This window comes from Pelophylax lessonae (assembly GCF_965119305.1).
Source record: "Pelophylax lessonae genome assembly, chromosome: 5".
NCBI lineage: Eukaryota > Metazoa > Chordata > Amphibia > Anura > Ranidae > Pelophylax > Pelophylax lessonae.
In genome coordinates, this window is record NC_138772.1 from 537,805,242 (window position 1) to 537,822,517 (window position 17,276).

Below are 17,276 nucleotides of genomic sequence, written 5' to 3' on the forward strand. Positions count from 1 at the left end.
TGAGGAGTAGGGGGGGTATGGAACAGGCAGCACCCTCAAACCTTCAGAAGTATGAGATGAACCCCAACAACTTGGAAAGGTGGATCTCTCTCACACGTACCAACACAGACTATCCCCCAATTTAACTGATCCCCAAAGGTTTTTGATTAAATAGCGGAATAGAAAATATGATCCAAAAAAAGTGTATGTATATCACACGTACACAACCACACTGGGCCCCAATTACTATTGTTTGTACCCCTAAAAGGCTAGATGAGGAGTAGGGGGAGTATGGAACAGGCAGCACCCTCAAACCTTCAGAAGTATGAGATGAACCCCAACAACTTGGAAAGGTGGATCTCTCTCACACGTACCAACACAGACTATCCCCCAATTTAACTGATCCCCAAAGGTTTTTGATTAAATAGCGGAATAGAAAATATGATCCAAAAAAAGTGTATGTATATCACACGTACACAACCACACTAGGCCCCAATTACTATTGTTTGTACCCCTAAAAGGCTAGATGAGGAGTAGGGGGGGTATGGAACAGGCAGCACCCTCAAACCTTCAGAAGTATGAGATGAACCCCAACAACTTGGAAAGGTGGATCTCTCTCACACGTACCAACACAGACTATCCCCCAATTTAACTGATCCCCAAAGGTTTTTGATTAAATAGCGGAATAGAAAATATGATCCAAAAAAAGTGTATGTATATCACACGTACACAACCACACTAGGCCCCAATTACTATTATTTGTACCCCTAAAAGGCTAGGAGTAGGGGGAGTATGGAACAGGCAGCACCCTCAAACCTTCAGAAGTATGAGATGAACCCCAACAACTTGGAAAGGTGGATCTCTCTCACACGTACCAACACAGACTATCCCCCAATTTAACTGATCCCCAAAGGTTTTTGATTAAATAGCGGAATAGAAAATATGATCCAAAAAAAGTGTATGTATATCACACGTACACAACCACACTAGGCCCCAATTACTATTGTTTGTACCCCTAAAAGGCTAGATGAGGAGTAGGGGGAGTATGGAACAGGCAGCACCCTCAAACCTTCAGAAGTATGAGATGAACCCCAACAACTTGGAAAGGTGGATCTCTCTCACACGTACCAACACAGACTATCCCCCAATTTAACTGATCCCCAAAGGTTTTTGATTAAATAGCGGAATAGAAAATATGATCCAAAAAAAGTGTATGTATATCACACGTACACAACCACACTAGGCCCCAATTACTATTGTTTGTACCCCTAAAAGGCTAGATGAGGAGTAGGGGGGGTATGGAACAGGCAGCACCCTCAAACCTTCAGAAGTATGAGATGAACCCCAACAACTTGGAAAGGTGGATCTCTCTCACACGTACCAACACAGACTATCCCCCAATTTAACTGATCCCCAAAGGTTTTTGATTAAATAGCGGAATAGAAAATATGATCCAAAAAAAGTGTATGTATATCACACGTACACAACCACACTAGGCCCCAATTACTATTGTTTGTACCCCTAAAAGGCTAGATGCGGAGTAGGGGGGGTATGGAACAGGCAGCACCCTCAAATCTTCAGAAGTATGAGATGAACCCCAAAAACTTGGAAAGGTGGATCTCTCTCACACGTACCAACACAGACTATCCCCCAATTTAACTGATCCCCAAAGGTTTTTGATTAAATAGCGGAATAGAAAATATGATCCAAAAAAAGTGTATGTATATCACACGTACACAACCACACTAGGCCCCAATTACTATTGTTTGTACCCCTAAAAGGCTAGGAGTAGGGGGAGTATGGAACAGGCAGCACCCTCAAACCTTCAGAAGTATGAGATGAACCCCAACAACTTGGAAAGGTGGATCTCTCTCACACCTACCAACACAGACTATCCCCCAATTTAACTGATCCCCAAAGGTTTTTGATTAAATAGCGGAATAGAAAATATGATCCAAAAAAAGTGTATGTATATCACACGTACACAACCACACTGGGCCCCAATTACTATTGTTTGTACCCCTAAAAGGCTAGATGAGGAGTAGGGGGAGTATGGAACAGGCAGCACCCTCAAACCTTCAGAAGTATGAGATGAACCCCAACAACTTGGAAAGGTGGATCTCTCTCACACGTACCAACACAGACTATCCCCCAATTTAACTGATCCCCAAAGGTTTTTGATTAAATAGCGGAATAGAAAATATGATCCAAAAAAAAGTGTATGTATATCACACGTACACAACCACACTAGGCCCCAATTACTATTGTTTGTACCCCTAAAAGGCTAGATGAGGAGTAGGGGGGGTATGGAACAGGCAGCACCCTCAAACCTTCAGAAGTATGAGATGAACCCCAACAACTTGGAAAGGTGGATCTCTCTCACACGTACCAACACAGACTATCCCCCAATTTAACTGATCCCCAAAGGTTTTTGATTAAATAGCGGAATAGAAAATATGATCCAAAAAAAGTGTATGTATATCACACGTACACAACCACACTGGGCCCCAATTACTATTGTTTGTACCCCTAAAAGGCTAGGAGTAGGGGGAGTATGGAACAGGCAGCACCCTCAAACCTTCAGAAGTATGAGATGAACCCCAACAACTTGGAAAGGTGGATCTCTCTCACACGTACCAACACAGACTATCCCCCAATTTAACTGATCCCCAAAGGTTTTTGATTAAATAGCGGAATAGAAAATATGATCCAAAAAAAGTGCATGTATATCACACGTACACAACCACACTAGGCCCCAATTACTATTGTTTGTACCCCTAAAAGGCTAGATGAGGAGTAGGGGGAGTATGGAACAGGCAGCACCCTCAAACCTTCAGAAGTATGAGATGAACCCCAACAACTTGGAAAGGTGGATCTCTCTCACACGTACCAACACAGACTATCCCCCAATTTAACTGATCCCCAAAGGTTTTTGATTAAATAGCGGAATAGAAAATATGATCCAAAAAAAGTGTATGTATATCACACGTACACAACCACACTAGGCCCCAATTACTATTGTTTGTACCCCTAAAAGGCTAGATGAGGAGTAGGGGGGGTATGGAACAGGCAGCACCCTCAAACCTTCAGAAGTATGAGATGAACCCCAACAACTTGGAAAGGTGGATCTCTCTCACACGTACCAACACAGACTATCCCCCAATTTAACTGATCCCCAAAGGTTTTTGATTAAATAGCGGAATAGAAAATATGATCCAAAAAAAGTGTATGTATATCACACGTACACAACCACACTAGGCCCCAATTACTATTGTTTGTACCCCTAAAAGGCTAGATGAGGAGTAGGGGGGGTATGGAACAGGCAGCACCCTCAAACCTTCAGAAGTATGAGATGAACCCCAACAACTTGGAAAGGTGGATCTCTCTCACACGTACCAACACAGACTATCCCCCAATTTAACTGATCCCCAAAGGTTTTTGATTAAATAGCGGAATAGAAAATATGATCCAAAAAAAGTGTATGTATATCACACGTACACAACCACACTAGGCCCCAATTACTATTGTTTGTACCCCTAAAAGGCTAGGAGTAGGGGGAGTATGGAACAGGCAGCACCCTCAAACCTTCAGAAGTATGAGATGAACCCCAACAACTTGGAAAGGTGGATCTCTCTCACACGTACCAACACAGACTATCCCCCAATTTAACTGATCCCCAAAGGTTTTTGATTAAATAGCGGAATAGAAAATATGATCCAAAAAAAGTGTATGTATATCACACGTACACAACCACACTAGGCCCCAATTACTATTGTTCGTACCCCTAAAAGGCTAGATGAGGAGTAGGGGGAGTATGGAACAGGCAGCACCCTCAAATCTTCAGAAGTATGAGATTGTGTTCACTGTACCCCACAAAGATTGAGTTCACTGCACCCCACAATGATTGTGTTCACTGCACCCCACAAAGATTGTGTTCACTGCACCTCACAAAGATTGTGTTCACTGTACCCCCCAAAGATTGTGTTCACTGCACCCCACAAAGATTCTGTTCACTGTACCCCACAAAGATTGTGTTCACTGCACCCTAAAAGGATGTTGTTCACTGCACCCCACAAAGATTGTGTTCACTGCACCCTAAAAGGATGTTGTTCACTGCACCCCAAAAAGATTGTGTTCACTGTACCCCCCCAAAGATTGTGTTCACTGCACCCCACAAAGATTGTGTTCACTGCACCCCAAAAAGATTGTGTTCACTGTACCCCCCAAAGATTGTGTTCACTGCACCCCAAAAAGATTGTGTTCACTGTACCCCCCAAAGATTGTGTTCACTGCACCCCACAAAGATTCTGTTCACTGTACCCCACAAAGATTGTGTTCACTGCACCCCAAAAAGATTGTGTTCACTGTACCCCCCCAAAGATTGTGTTCACTGCACCCCACAAAGATTCTGTTCACTGCACCCCACAAAGGATTTTGTTCACTGCACCCCAAAAAGATTGTGTTCACTGCACCCCAAAAAGGATTTTGATCACTGCACCCCAAAAAGGATGTTGTTCACTGCACCCCAAAAATGATTTTGTTCACTCCACCCCAAAAAGATTGTGTTCACTGCACCCCACAAAGATTGTGTTCACTGCACCCCAAAAAGATTGTGTTCACTGTACCCCCCAAAGATTGTGTTCACTGCACCCCACAAAGATTCTGTTCACTGTACCCCACAAAGATTGTGTTCACTGCACCCCAAAAAGATTGTGTTCACTGCACCCCAAAAAGGATGTTGTTCACTGCACCCCAAAAAGGATGTTGTTCACTCCACCCCAAAAAGATTGTGTTCACTGCACCCCACAAAGATTGTGTTCACTGCACCCCAAAAAGATTGTGTTCACTGCACCCCAAAAATGATTTTGTTCACTGCACCCCAAAAAGGATTTTGTTCACTGCACCCCAAAAAGGATGTTGTTCACTCCACCCCAAAAAGATTGTGTTCACTGCACCCCAAAAAGATTGTGTTCACTGCACCCCACAAAGGATTTTGTTCACTGCACCCCAAAAAGATTGTGTTCACTGCACCCCAAAAAGGATGTTGTTCACTGCACCCCAAAAAGGATTTTGTTCACTGCACCCCAAAAAGATTGTGTTCACTGCACCCCACAAAGGATTTTGTTCACTGCACCCCACAAAGATTGTGTTCACTGCACACCAAAAAGGATTGTGTTCACTGCACCCCAAAAAGATTTTGTTCACTGCACCCCAAAAAGATTGTGTTCACTGCAGCCCAAAAAGATTGTGTTCACTGCAGCCCAAAAAGATTGTGTTCACTGCAGCCCAAAAAGATTGTGTTCACTGCAGCCCAAAAAGATTGTGTTCACTGCAGCCCAAAAAGATTGTGTTCACTGCAGCCCAAAAAGATTGTGTTCACTGCAGCTCACACACAGAAAAATGGATGTGGATCACTGACACCTGCCTATCTCCAATCCCACACCACACAGCAATATCGATTGTAGTTTGTAGAACACAGTTTCCCTAAAATTCAGCAGACTCTGTCCCTAACAGGATTGAGAAGAGATCGTAGATCAGGATTGAGTGCAGATTCACCCCACCCCCCACACAGCAATATCGATTGTAGTTTGTAGAAGACACTGACCCTATAATTCAGCAGACTCTATCCCTAAAATGCCTACAACTCGCCCTGCCTAAACACTCCGACCTGTCCCTCAATTCTATCCGGACACAAATGGTTTTTTCCTGCCTATCTTTCCCTAATCAGCAGCCAGCACATTGATGTGTGCTCTGTCCCTTAGCTAAGCAGCAGAATGACGCTGCTGCGGCGGCTGCCTCGAACTTATAAAGACTTGGTCACATGCTTCAGACGGCCAATCACAGCTACTAAGACATTTGCAGGCATGGCTGGGATGGCTTAAGGCACACCAGTTAAACGATTGTTGATTGGCTGTTGAAAGCCCGCCATGAAAAGAGCGCCAAAGCATGCAAAACCCGGAAATAAAACGACCGAACACGGATTTTTACCCGAACATACAGTAAAGTGTCCGTGTCCGTGTTCGGGTAAAAAAAATCCAATTATTCGGTACGAACACGAATAATACAGTCCGTGTTCGCTCAACACTAGTCCTGACGATTTGCATACATAAATGAGACACGTTGTGCTTGAATAGTATACACTACATATACACTCACTGGGCAATTTATTAGGTACACCTGTTCAATTGCTTGGTCACACAAATCACTAATCAGCTAATCACATGGCAGCAACTCAGTGCATTTAGACATCTAGAGGTGGTGAAGACAACTTGCTGAAGTTCAAACCGAGCATCAGAATGGGGAAGAAAGGGAATTGAACTGACTTTGAATGTGGCATGGTTGTTGGGATTGTATGGCATGGTCTACTGGGATTTTCACACACAACCATCTCTGGGGTTTACAGAGAATGGTCCGAAAAAGAGAAAATGTCCAATGAGCGGCAGTTGTGTGGAGGAAAATGCCTTGTTGATGTCAGAGGAGAATGGGCAGACTGGTTCAAGGAGATAGAAAGGCAACTGTAACTCAAATAAACACTCGTTACAACCAGGGTATGCAGAATACCATCTGTGAATGCACAACACATCCAAACTTAAAGTAGTTGGGCTACAGCAGCAGCAGATCACACCGGGTGCCACTCCTGTCAGCTAAGGACAGGAAACTGAGGCTACAATTCACACAGGTCCACCAAAATTGTACAATAGAAGATTGGAAAAACGTTGCCTGGTCTGAGGAGTCTCGATTTCAGCTGTGACATTCAGATGGTAGGGTCAGAATATGGCGCATGGATCCATCCTGCCTTGTATCAAAGGTTTGGGCTGGCAGTGGTGGTGTAATGGGTGTGGGGATATTTTCTTGGCACTTTTTGGGCCCCTTAGTACCAATGTAGCATCGTTTAAACACCACGGCCTACCTGAGTATTGTTGCTGACCATGTCCATCCCTTTATGACTACAGTGTCCCCATCTTCTGATGGCTCCTTCCAGCAGGATAATGCACCATGTCACAAAGCTCCAATCATCTCACCACTGGTTTCTTCACCATGACAATGAGGTCACTGTACTCCAATGGCCTCCACACTCACCAGATCCGGTCACTGTCCTCCAATGGCCTCCACACTCACCAGATCCGGTCACTGTACTCCAATGGCCTCCACACTCACCACATCTAATCCAATAGAGCACCTTTGAGATGTGGTTGAACAGAAGACTTGCAAGAAGACTTGCATTATGGATGGGCAGCCAACAAATCTGCAGCAACTGCGTGGTGCTATCATGTCACTATGGAGCAAAATCTCTGAGGAATGTTTCCAACAACTTGTAGATTTTATGCCATGAAGCATGAAGGCAGTTCTGAAGGCAAAAGGGGATCCGACCCGGTACTAGCAAGGTGTACCTAATAAAGTGGCCGGTGAGTGTATAATGAAAATAGTTTTCTTTCTGCTAATAGCAAGATATATATTGGGAATCAGTAGATGCATGCCTAAAGCAATGCCACTGAACAGTTCTAAACTAAGAACAAACCTACTGCTAACAGCCTACTATATGTTTGACATTCCCAACCATGTCCTTCACAAGATGGTGATCACTGCAACCATCTTTGATCTGCTTACAAGAGCCTATTCATAGCAGTGTTATAAACCTTGCAGGATTTGCAGAGAGACAAGCGCTACTGGAGCTAAACCCGGTACCTGCAGCCAGGGGTCCCATAATTTACTGAACTTAAAAAAGGGTACCTCGGGATTTCAAAATATACCTTTCTTTCAGCAAGGCAGCAAGTCCTTGCAAATTCCTTGACCCCCCCCCCCCCCCCAGGTCACCAGAACTAGTGTCCCCATTGGAAGCTACTTACTTTTCTGGGGACAACCCAAAATGTGGGATTTTCTTTCACTGTCAATGATAATGGTAAACAGGACAAATAGAGAGGATGAATCTCCTTAACCGGGACACAGACAGTAATAAAAAATGACAGGGGTCCTAATCCCTCTCCACTATGTCCAAAACTTTAAAGAAAAAGTTTTGCCTTTAGTTACACTTTGACCACTTCTGGATCGGAAGATTTTCCCCCTTAACGACCAGGCCACTTTTTGCGATTCGGCACTGCGTTACTTTAACTGTCAATTACGCGGTCGTGCGACACTGTACCCAAATAAAATTGATGTCCTTTTTTTCCCCATGAATAGAGCTTTCTTTTAGTGGTATTTGATCACCTGTGCGATTTGTATTTTTTGCTCTATAAACAAAAAAAGAGCGACAGTTCTGAAAAAAAAAAAATAATAATAATAATATTTTTCTCTTTCTGCTAAGACTCGGTTCACATTAGCACAACTTGTCAGGCGACTTGTCAGCCTGACAAGTCGCGCTCCCTCGCGGTCCATTGACCGCTACAGGACCCGTTCTAATAGGAGCGACACAAGTCGCTCCGACTTAGAACAAGGGTCCTGTACTACTTCGGGGCGACCTCGGAGTGACTTGCATAGACTTCCATTATGTGAAGTCCCTGCAAGTCGCTCCGAAGTCGTGGTGCACGGGACTGACAAGTCGCCTCCCGAAGTAGTAAGGAGTCGTGTCGCGCTAATGTGAACCGGCTCTAAATAACATTCCCAAAAAGAAAAAAATTAAAAATCTAATTTTTTCATTATTTTAGGCCAATTAGTATTCTGTTGTTAAAAAAAAAATCCCACTAAGTCTATATTGATTGGTTTGCGCATTGCGTCTACAAACTAGGAGAAAGATTTGTCATTTGTATTTATTTATTTATTTTTTACTAGTAATGGAGGCGATCAGCCATTTTTGCGGGTGGACAGATCAGACCCCTAAGTCACATTTTTGACACTTTTGGGGGGACCAGTGACATTACTACAGTAATCAGTGCTAAAAATATGCACTGTTACTGTACTAATAACACTGGCAGGGAAGGGATTAACCCAGAAGCGATCAAAGGGCGTGAAAAGTGTGAAAAGGAAAGGTCGTTTTTTTATAACATTCGTTTTTTTATAACATTCAATCACAATATGATTTGTGTCACATTTGTATACGCTATATTGTTTTTTCTTTATTTACTCTTTTTTTTTTTTTAGACCCCACACAAGTGGAGTTACCCTTTAATACTAACAACGGTATGGGCAAACAATATATAGTATATAGTTGAGGGTCTATTCAGAGCTATTGCAATGCATGTGCCGTGATGCATTGCATTGCCATTCATTTTGGAGGGCACCCCAAAGCACCAATACAATACAACCCCCATACAGCTGCCTTGTAGCTCAGGACAACTCACCATAACATACATTCTGTGTGTTGCGATTTTCTGCTTCCGAAAAAAATGGTGCGTTTCTGATTTTTGCTGCATTGTAGGCCATTAGCAGCCCATGCAAATAATCTGAATGGGCCTTAAAGAATTGGGGCCTTACACACACAGGTGTACACTCACACTCAACAACAAAGCTCACAGCGGGGGGGGGGGGGGGGGGCTGCTCTAGTCCCAATACATTCCTATCTAGATGGCCTGAAATGTTCCTAAGTAACCCCACACAGTTTTTTCTGGATATATGATTGTATGATTATAAGCTCTGTTGGTGTGTTTTGTTTTGGTTTTTACCCCCCTTTGTATTCCTCATGTCATATCTCGCTACATGACCGTGGTACTGTTGTTCCCTTATGTTCATTTTGTAATCCTGTACGATGTTTCAATTTGTTCTGCTTACAAAAACCCAATAAAAAATTATTGGAATTAAACAACAAAACTCACAAGTCAACTCTCAATCGGGGAACACCCTAGAGAAGCTCTGTGGTGATGACTTACCTGCAGTTGGCTGCAGAGTTGGGACAACGTTTTTTCAGGCATCAATTCCTCTAAGAAAAAAAGAGACATCAGTGATTGACCAGTAAGCTCCTTTAGGCTGGTAAAGCATTTGAAAAAATTAGTTGAGGCACTGAGGACTTTCATGGTACCGCAAAGACCATTTAACTGTTTATATTGGTGGATTTATATTATATTATATATGTTATGTGTTGTTTATTATCTGTATTTTCATATAGATCAATTCCTCCTGAATAGCACTCCTGATGAAGCGGATTTTCCGTGAAACCTGTAGAGTATAATTGGAGAAGTGGTCCCTCTGTATGACGAGCCACACAAACATTCTATTTGAATCTAGAGGAATTTTCAGTATTTAAAATGTTTTTTGGTTTAGTCCATTCCCAATGGCCTAAGGTGCCTTTTGTTGGCTAATTCACCACTATATGTGTTGTTTATATCCCCCCGTCCCATGGGTGGTTGTATGTTTTTTTAACATGTGTATAAGCCAATAAATGTATATTTTTTAACAAAATTATGGAGTTGTAAGTCTTTGCGGTACCATGAAAGTCCTCCGTGCCTCAACCAATTGTTTCCAATGATATATGAACTTTAGGACGCCGGTACATCGATACACTTTTATATCTATGTAGCACAACTTAATAGTTCCTTTAGGATGGTGTCTAATGGCCAATTACAATATCACAATGTGATAGCACCCAGCAACTCACTTTAAATTCATTGGTGCAATTTGTTCAACGTTGTGTAACAAAGCAAACAAAAGTTCCTACGAGCAACCTCCCTAAATCAGATATTAAGTGCTGCAGACACCTCGCTTCTCATAAAAGTGTAAATAATGAACAAACAATATAATAGTGCTGCGCAATAAATATCTGTAAAATACTCAGTGATAAATATAGTAATAAAAATTATATATCTAGTGTACAAATACACCACCACGGTACCTATATGTAAAGATGTATAGAACTGTTCGCCGGCGGACAGTTCCCGGCGAACTTAGCATGTTCGCGTTCGCCGCTGCGGGCGAACATATGCGATGTTCGGTCCGCCCCCCATAATACATCATTGAGGCAAACTTTGACCCTGAACTTTACAGTCAGCAGGCACATTTCCAGCCAATCAGCATACCTCCCTCCCACACCCTCCCACCTCCTATAAATAAGCAAGGGCAGCATCCATCTTAGATCATTCTGAAGCAGTGTGTGTTAGTGAGAGTAGGGAGAGCTGCTGCTGCTGCTGCTGCTGCTGCTGCTGTTAAGCTAGGGACAGTTAGTCAGTGTTCCTGGTCTTGCAGTGTTCTTGGTCCACTACTGCTGTAAGGACAGCACCCCAAAAAGCCCTTCTAAGGGCTGGTATTTGTGTAATTTTATATATATCTAGCGTCCCCAAAAGCCCTTTTAAGGGCTGGTAATTGAGGATTTTTTTTTTATTTATATATATACATATATATATATATATCTAGTGTCCCCAAAAGCCCTTTTAAGGGCTGGTAAGGTAATAGAGTTTTTTCTTTATATATATATATATATCTATTGTACACTGCAGTTGCCTGCCCGCTGTGTGTGAGAGGCCACAGACCTACCACAGACTGTACTGTGTGCACACCACACTCATTTCGGGTGGCACAGGCACAGTACCTTGCATTTTAAAAAATATTTTTTTTTTCCTCTGTCATAATTGCAGTGAGTGCTGTGTCAGGTCCACAGAGTGCACTGTACCCACTGCAGTGCACTGCCCACCACTGATATATATACGGTGGCACAGCATCTTGTTGCAAATTGGAAAAAAAAAAATATATTTTTTATTATTGCAGTTGCCTGGGCTGCCAGTGACTGTCAGGTCCACAGAGTGTACTGTGCCCACTGCAGTGCCACTGTGTGCCCACCCACCACTGATATATAAGGTGGCACAGCAGCTTGCAAAGTAAAATAAAATATATATATTTTTTAATTGCAGTTGCCTGGGTGCCAGTGACTGCTGTCAGGTCCACAGAGAGTGTACTGTGCCACTGCCCACCCACCACTGATATATAAGGTGGCACAGCAGCTTGCAAAGTAAAAAAAAATATATATATTTTTTAATTGCAGTTGCCTGGGTGCCAGTGACTGCTGTCAGGTCCACAGAGAGTGTACTGTGCCACTGCCCACCCACCACTGATATATAAGGTGGCACAGCAGCTTGCAAAGTAAAAAAATATATATATATTTTTTAATTGCAGTTGCCTGGGTGCCAGTGACTGCTGTCAGGTCCACAGAGAGTGTACTGTGCCACTGCCCACCCACCACTGATATATAAGGTGGCACAGCAGCTTGCAAAGTAAAAAAAAATATGTATATTTTTTAATTGCAGTTGCCTGGGTGCCAGTGACTGTCAGGTCCACAGAGTGTACTGTACCCACTGCCCAACACTCCTATAGGGTGTCACAGCACCTTGCACTCATAGTACACAACACATTAAAAAAAAAAAGACAGACAGAGGCAGGCCACCCCACAAGGGCCGTCGTGGTCGTGGTGCTGTGATTTCCTTAGGCCCTAGAATAATGCCCAGTGTTCAGAGGCCACCACAGACCCTGAACTCAAAAAATTCTGAGGCCATAGTTGACTGGCTTACACAGGACACCCAATCATCTACAGCTTCCGCTCGGAACCTTAATGCACCATCCTCCTCCAGCTCAGCTTCGGGCACCTCTCAATTTACCACTCGCCAGCCCGCCGGCACCACCACCAACACTAGCACCACAGCCGCTTCACTTGATCCGTCAGAGGAGTTATTTTCACATCAGTTGGAAGAAATAAGTGATGCGCAACTATTAGTGCCAGAGGATGTAGATAACGGGGATATGTCTCAGGCAGGCAGCATTATACACATGGACGTACATTGTGATGATGATGATGATGTTGTACCTGCTGCTGCTGCCTTTGCTGAGTTGTCAAGTGAAGCGGCTGATGATGACAATGTGTCTGTGGATGTCACCTGGGTGCCTGCTCGAAGAGCAGAAGAAGAGGGGGAAAGTTCAGATGGGGAGACAGAGAGGAGGAGGAGACGAGTTGGAAGCAGGGGGAGGAGGTCATCGCAAGGAGCTAGTGGCGCAGTCAGACAGCATGTAGATTCGGCACCCGGGGTCAGCCAGACAGCACGCCAATCAACGCAAGCTGTTGCCACCACCAGAATGCCGTCCTTGCAAAGCTCAGCAGTGTGGCATTTTTTTGTGTGTCTGCCTCTGATATCAGCGATGCCATTTGTAACCTGTGCCAAAAGAAACTGAGTCGTGGGAAGTCCAACACCCACCTAGGTACAACTGCTTTGCGAAGGCACATGATCTCACATCACAAATGCCTATGGGATCAACACATGAGTAAAAGCAGCACACAAACTGAAAGCCACCATCCTCCTCCTGGTCCAGCATCTTCAGCCACGTCAACCACTGCTGTCCTCCATGCCCCCTATCAACAACCCGCCCCTCCGCCTCTCACCTTCAGCAGTTCCTGCTCACCTGCCCACAGTCAGGTGTCTGTCAAGGAAATGTTTGAGCGTAAGAAGCCAATCTCACAGAGTCACCCCCTTGCCCGGCGTCTGACAGCTGGCTTGTCGGAACTCTTAGCCCGCCAGCTTTTACCATACAAGCCGGTGGAGTCTGAGGCCTTCAAAAAATTTGTCGCTATTGGGACACCGCAGTGGAAGGTACCCGGCCGAAATTATTTTTCACAAAAGGCAATCCCCAACCTGTACTCTATTGGGGAAAAGGAAATAATGTCACGTCTGGCACACAGTGTTGGGGCAAGGGTCCATCTGACCACTGATAGCTGGTCTGCAAAGCACGGTCAGGGCAGGTATATAACTTACACTGCGCATTGGGTAAACCTGCTGGCGGCTGCCAAGCATGGAATGCGTGGCTCTGCTGCAGAGGAGTTGGTGACACCGCCACGACTTGCAGGCAGGCCTGCTGCCACCTCCTCTACTCCTCCTACTCCATCCTCTTTGCTAACCTCCTCGGCTGAGTCCTCTTCTGCTGTTGCATCTTGCTCCACACCAACTGCACCCCCCCAGCTCCCCAGGGGCTATTCCACATGCCGGATACGACAGTGTCACGCTGTCTTGGGGTTGACTTGCCTGAAAGCAGAGAGTCACACCGGACCAGCACTACTGTCCGCCCTGAACGCACAGGTGGATCAGTGGCTGACCCCGCACCAACTGGAGATCGGCAAAGTGGTGTGTGACAACGGCAGCAATTTTTTGGCGGCATTGAATTTGGGCAAGTTGACACATGTGCCGTGCATGGCACATGTGTTGAATCTGATTGTGCAACGTTTTGTGCAGAAGTACCCAGGCTTACAGGACGTCCTCAAGCAGGCCAGGAAGGTGTGTGGCCATTTCAGGCGTTCCTACACGGCCACGGCGCACTTTGCAGATATTCAGCGGCGAAACAACATGCCAGTGAGGCGCTTGATTTGCGACAGCCCGACACGTTGGAATTCAACACTGCTAATGTTCGACCGCCTGCTCCAACAAGAAAAAGCGGTCAACGAGTATTTGTATGACCGGGGTGCTAGGACAGCCTCTGCGGAGCTGGGTATTTTTTTGCCACATTACTGGACGCTCATGCGCAATGCCTGTAGGCTCATGCGTCCTTTTGAGGAGGTGACAAACCTAGTGAGTCGCACCGAAGGCACCATCCCATATGTTTTTTTCCTGGAGCGTGCCCTGCGAAGAGTGCTGGATCAGGCCGTAGATGAGCATGAAGAGGAAGAGGAAGAGTTGTGGTCACCATCACCACCACCAGAAACAGCCTTACCATCGCTTGCTGGACCTGCGGCAACACTGGAAGAGGAGTGTGAGGAAGAGGAGTCAGAGGAGGAATGTGGCTTTGAGGAGGAGGAACACCAACCACAGCAGGCATCCCAGGGTGCTCGTTGTCACCTATCTGGTACCCGTGGTGTTGTACGTGGCTGGGGGGAAGAACACACATTCAATGACATCAGTGAGGACGAGGAATTGGACATGAGTAGCACGGCATCCAACCTTGTGCAAATGGGGTCTTTCATGCTGTCATGCCTGTTGAGGGACCCTCGTATAAAAAGGCTGAAGGAGAACGACCTGTACTGGGTGGCCACGCTACTAGACCCCCGGTATAAGCAGAAAGTCTCTGATATGTTACCCAATTACCGGCAGTCGCAAAGGATGCAGCAGCTACAAAATAAGTTGAAAAGTATGCTTTACACAGCATATAAGGGTGATGTCACAGCACAACGGGAATCCAACAGGGGAAGAGGTGAAAGTAATCCTCCTCCTACCACCACAACCACGCCGGCAAGGACAGGACGCTTTACAGACGTCTTGTTGATGGAGGACATGCGGAGCTTTTTTAGTCCTATGCATCGCCACAGCCCTTCGGGGTCCACCCTCAGAGAACGACTCGACCGACAGGTAGCAGACTACCTTGCCTTAACTGCAGATATCGACACTCTGAGGAGCGATGAACCCCTTGACTACTGGGTGTGCAGGCTTGACCTGTGGCCTGAGCTATCCCAATTTGCCATTGAACTTCTGGCCTGCCCCGCTTCAAGTGTGCTGTCAGAAAGGACCTTCAGCGCAGCAGGAGGTATTGTCACTGAGAAGAGAAGTCGCCTAGGTCAAAAAAGTCTTGATTACCTTACGTTTATTAAGATGAATGAGGCATGGATCCCGAAGGGACTGACAGTGGGGGATGCATTTGACTAAAAAAGGCCTGGTGATGACTGAGATGCCTTGGCCTAAAAATGGTCCACACGCTGCTGTCTTTAATCATTCTCTGCATGCCGGATGAAATACGTGACGTCTCCGCCACCAACTACGGATCAAGCCGCAATGTTTTAGTGCACTTTCTGCCTTGAAAACCTCAATTTTTCAGGCCGCTGCTACAGCAGCGGCTGCAACAATACCTGCTTTTTCATGCATGTGTACATGCCTAATTTTTCTGGCCTCTGTGGCTGCAAAAAAACAAAAAAAAAGGCACATACATGTGTCAATTCCCCTTCATGATCGTTACCTTGTCGTGGTGAAGGGGCTTGCGTATCACAATGAAGCGATCACCTCTAGGAGTGTGTTGGCACACCCCAGATGATAAGGTCGTTGCTTCATTGTGAACAGACCAAAAGCGATCCGCAGGATAATTTTTCATAGAAGAAACATTCATTTTCTTTCATTCTTTCTGCGGAGCTGGGTATTTTTTGGCCGCGTTACTGAATGCTCATGAACAATGGCTGTAGGCTCATGCGTCCTTTTGCGGAGGTGACAACCCTGGTGGTCAGTCGAACCCAAGGCAACATCATCGACCTCATCCCATATGCGTTTTTTCTGGAGCGTGCCCTGCGAAGAGTACTGGATCAGGCTGTAGATGAGCATGAAGAGGAAGAGTTGTGGTCCACTCCTCATCACCACCAGAAGCAGCCTTGTCGTTGTCAATTGCTGGACCTGTGGCAACGCAGAGAGGAGTCTGAAGAAGAGAAGTCAGAGGAGGAAGGTGGCTTTGAGGAGGTGGAATACCAGCCACAGCAGGCGTCCCAGGGGGCTTGTTCTCACCTTTCGGGGACCCTTGGTGTTGTACGTGGCTGGGTGGAGGAAGAGACCTTCAATGATGTCAGTGAGGACAAGGAACGGGACATGGCTAGCTTGGTATCCAACCTTGTGCAAATGGGGAGTTTGCGGTTGTGCAAATGGACTGACTGACTGTTGTTAAACGGGGAGTTTGGTCTGTCAGAGTTTGGTCTGTCACTGTGAAGCGGGCGTAACCCTTACACTACTTGACCGATAAAACATTATACCTGATCGTATTCACACACTGGATGTTTTAAAGCACGTTATTCCAAACAATTTAGGATTGTTAGGTGATTTATACCCTTTATGGATCAAAACCTGACTCTGCGTCAACTACGTAATTTTCCATGGGAGTTTTGCCATGGATCCCCCTCCGGCATGCCACAGTCCAGGTGTTAGTCCCCTTGAAACAACTTTTCCATCACTATTGTGGCCAGAAAGAGTCCCTGTGTGTTTTAAAATTCGCCTGCCTATTGAACTCTATGGCGGTTCGCCCGGTTCGCCGGTTCGCGAACATTTAACGATGTTCGCGTTCGCGAACGGCAAATTTTAGGTTCGCGACATCACTACCTATATGTACATCGGCTGTATTTACATGGCGGTTTAACCACTTTACCACTAGAGCATTTTGCTGTCTTACGTCTGGGCTACTTTTTGCAATTCGGCGCTGTGCGACTTTAACTGACAATTGCGCAGTCATGCGACGTCGTACCCAAACGAAATTTACGTCCTTTTTTTCCCACAAACAGAGCTTTCTTTTGGTGGTGTTTGATCACCTGTGCGATTTTTACTTTTTGCGCTATAAACAAAAAAAAAGTGTTTATTTTGAAAAAATAACAATATTTTTAACATTTTTTTATATGAAATTCCCCCCAAAAAAAGATGTAAAAACCAATTTTTTTTTAAATT

General features: G+C 45.1%; 1 protein-coding gene across 1 annotated transcript in view; it reads right to left on the bottom strand.

Annotated features, from left to right (window-relative positions):
* The window catches only part of FAM135B (family with sequence similarity 135 member B), a 143,974-nt gene that overhangs the window by 86,665 nt on the left and 40,033 nt on the right, over positions 1–17,276 (bottom strand). Inside the window, exon 8 of the mRNA XM_082257944.1 lies at positions 9,780–9,829. Coding sequence (XP_082114070.1) covers positions 9,780–9,829 — 50 coding nt within the window. The remainder of the gene's footprint in view (positions 1–9,779; positions 9,830–17,276) is intronic.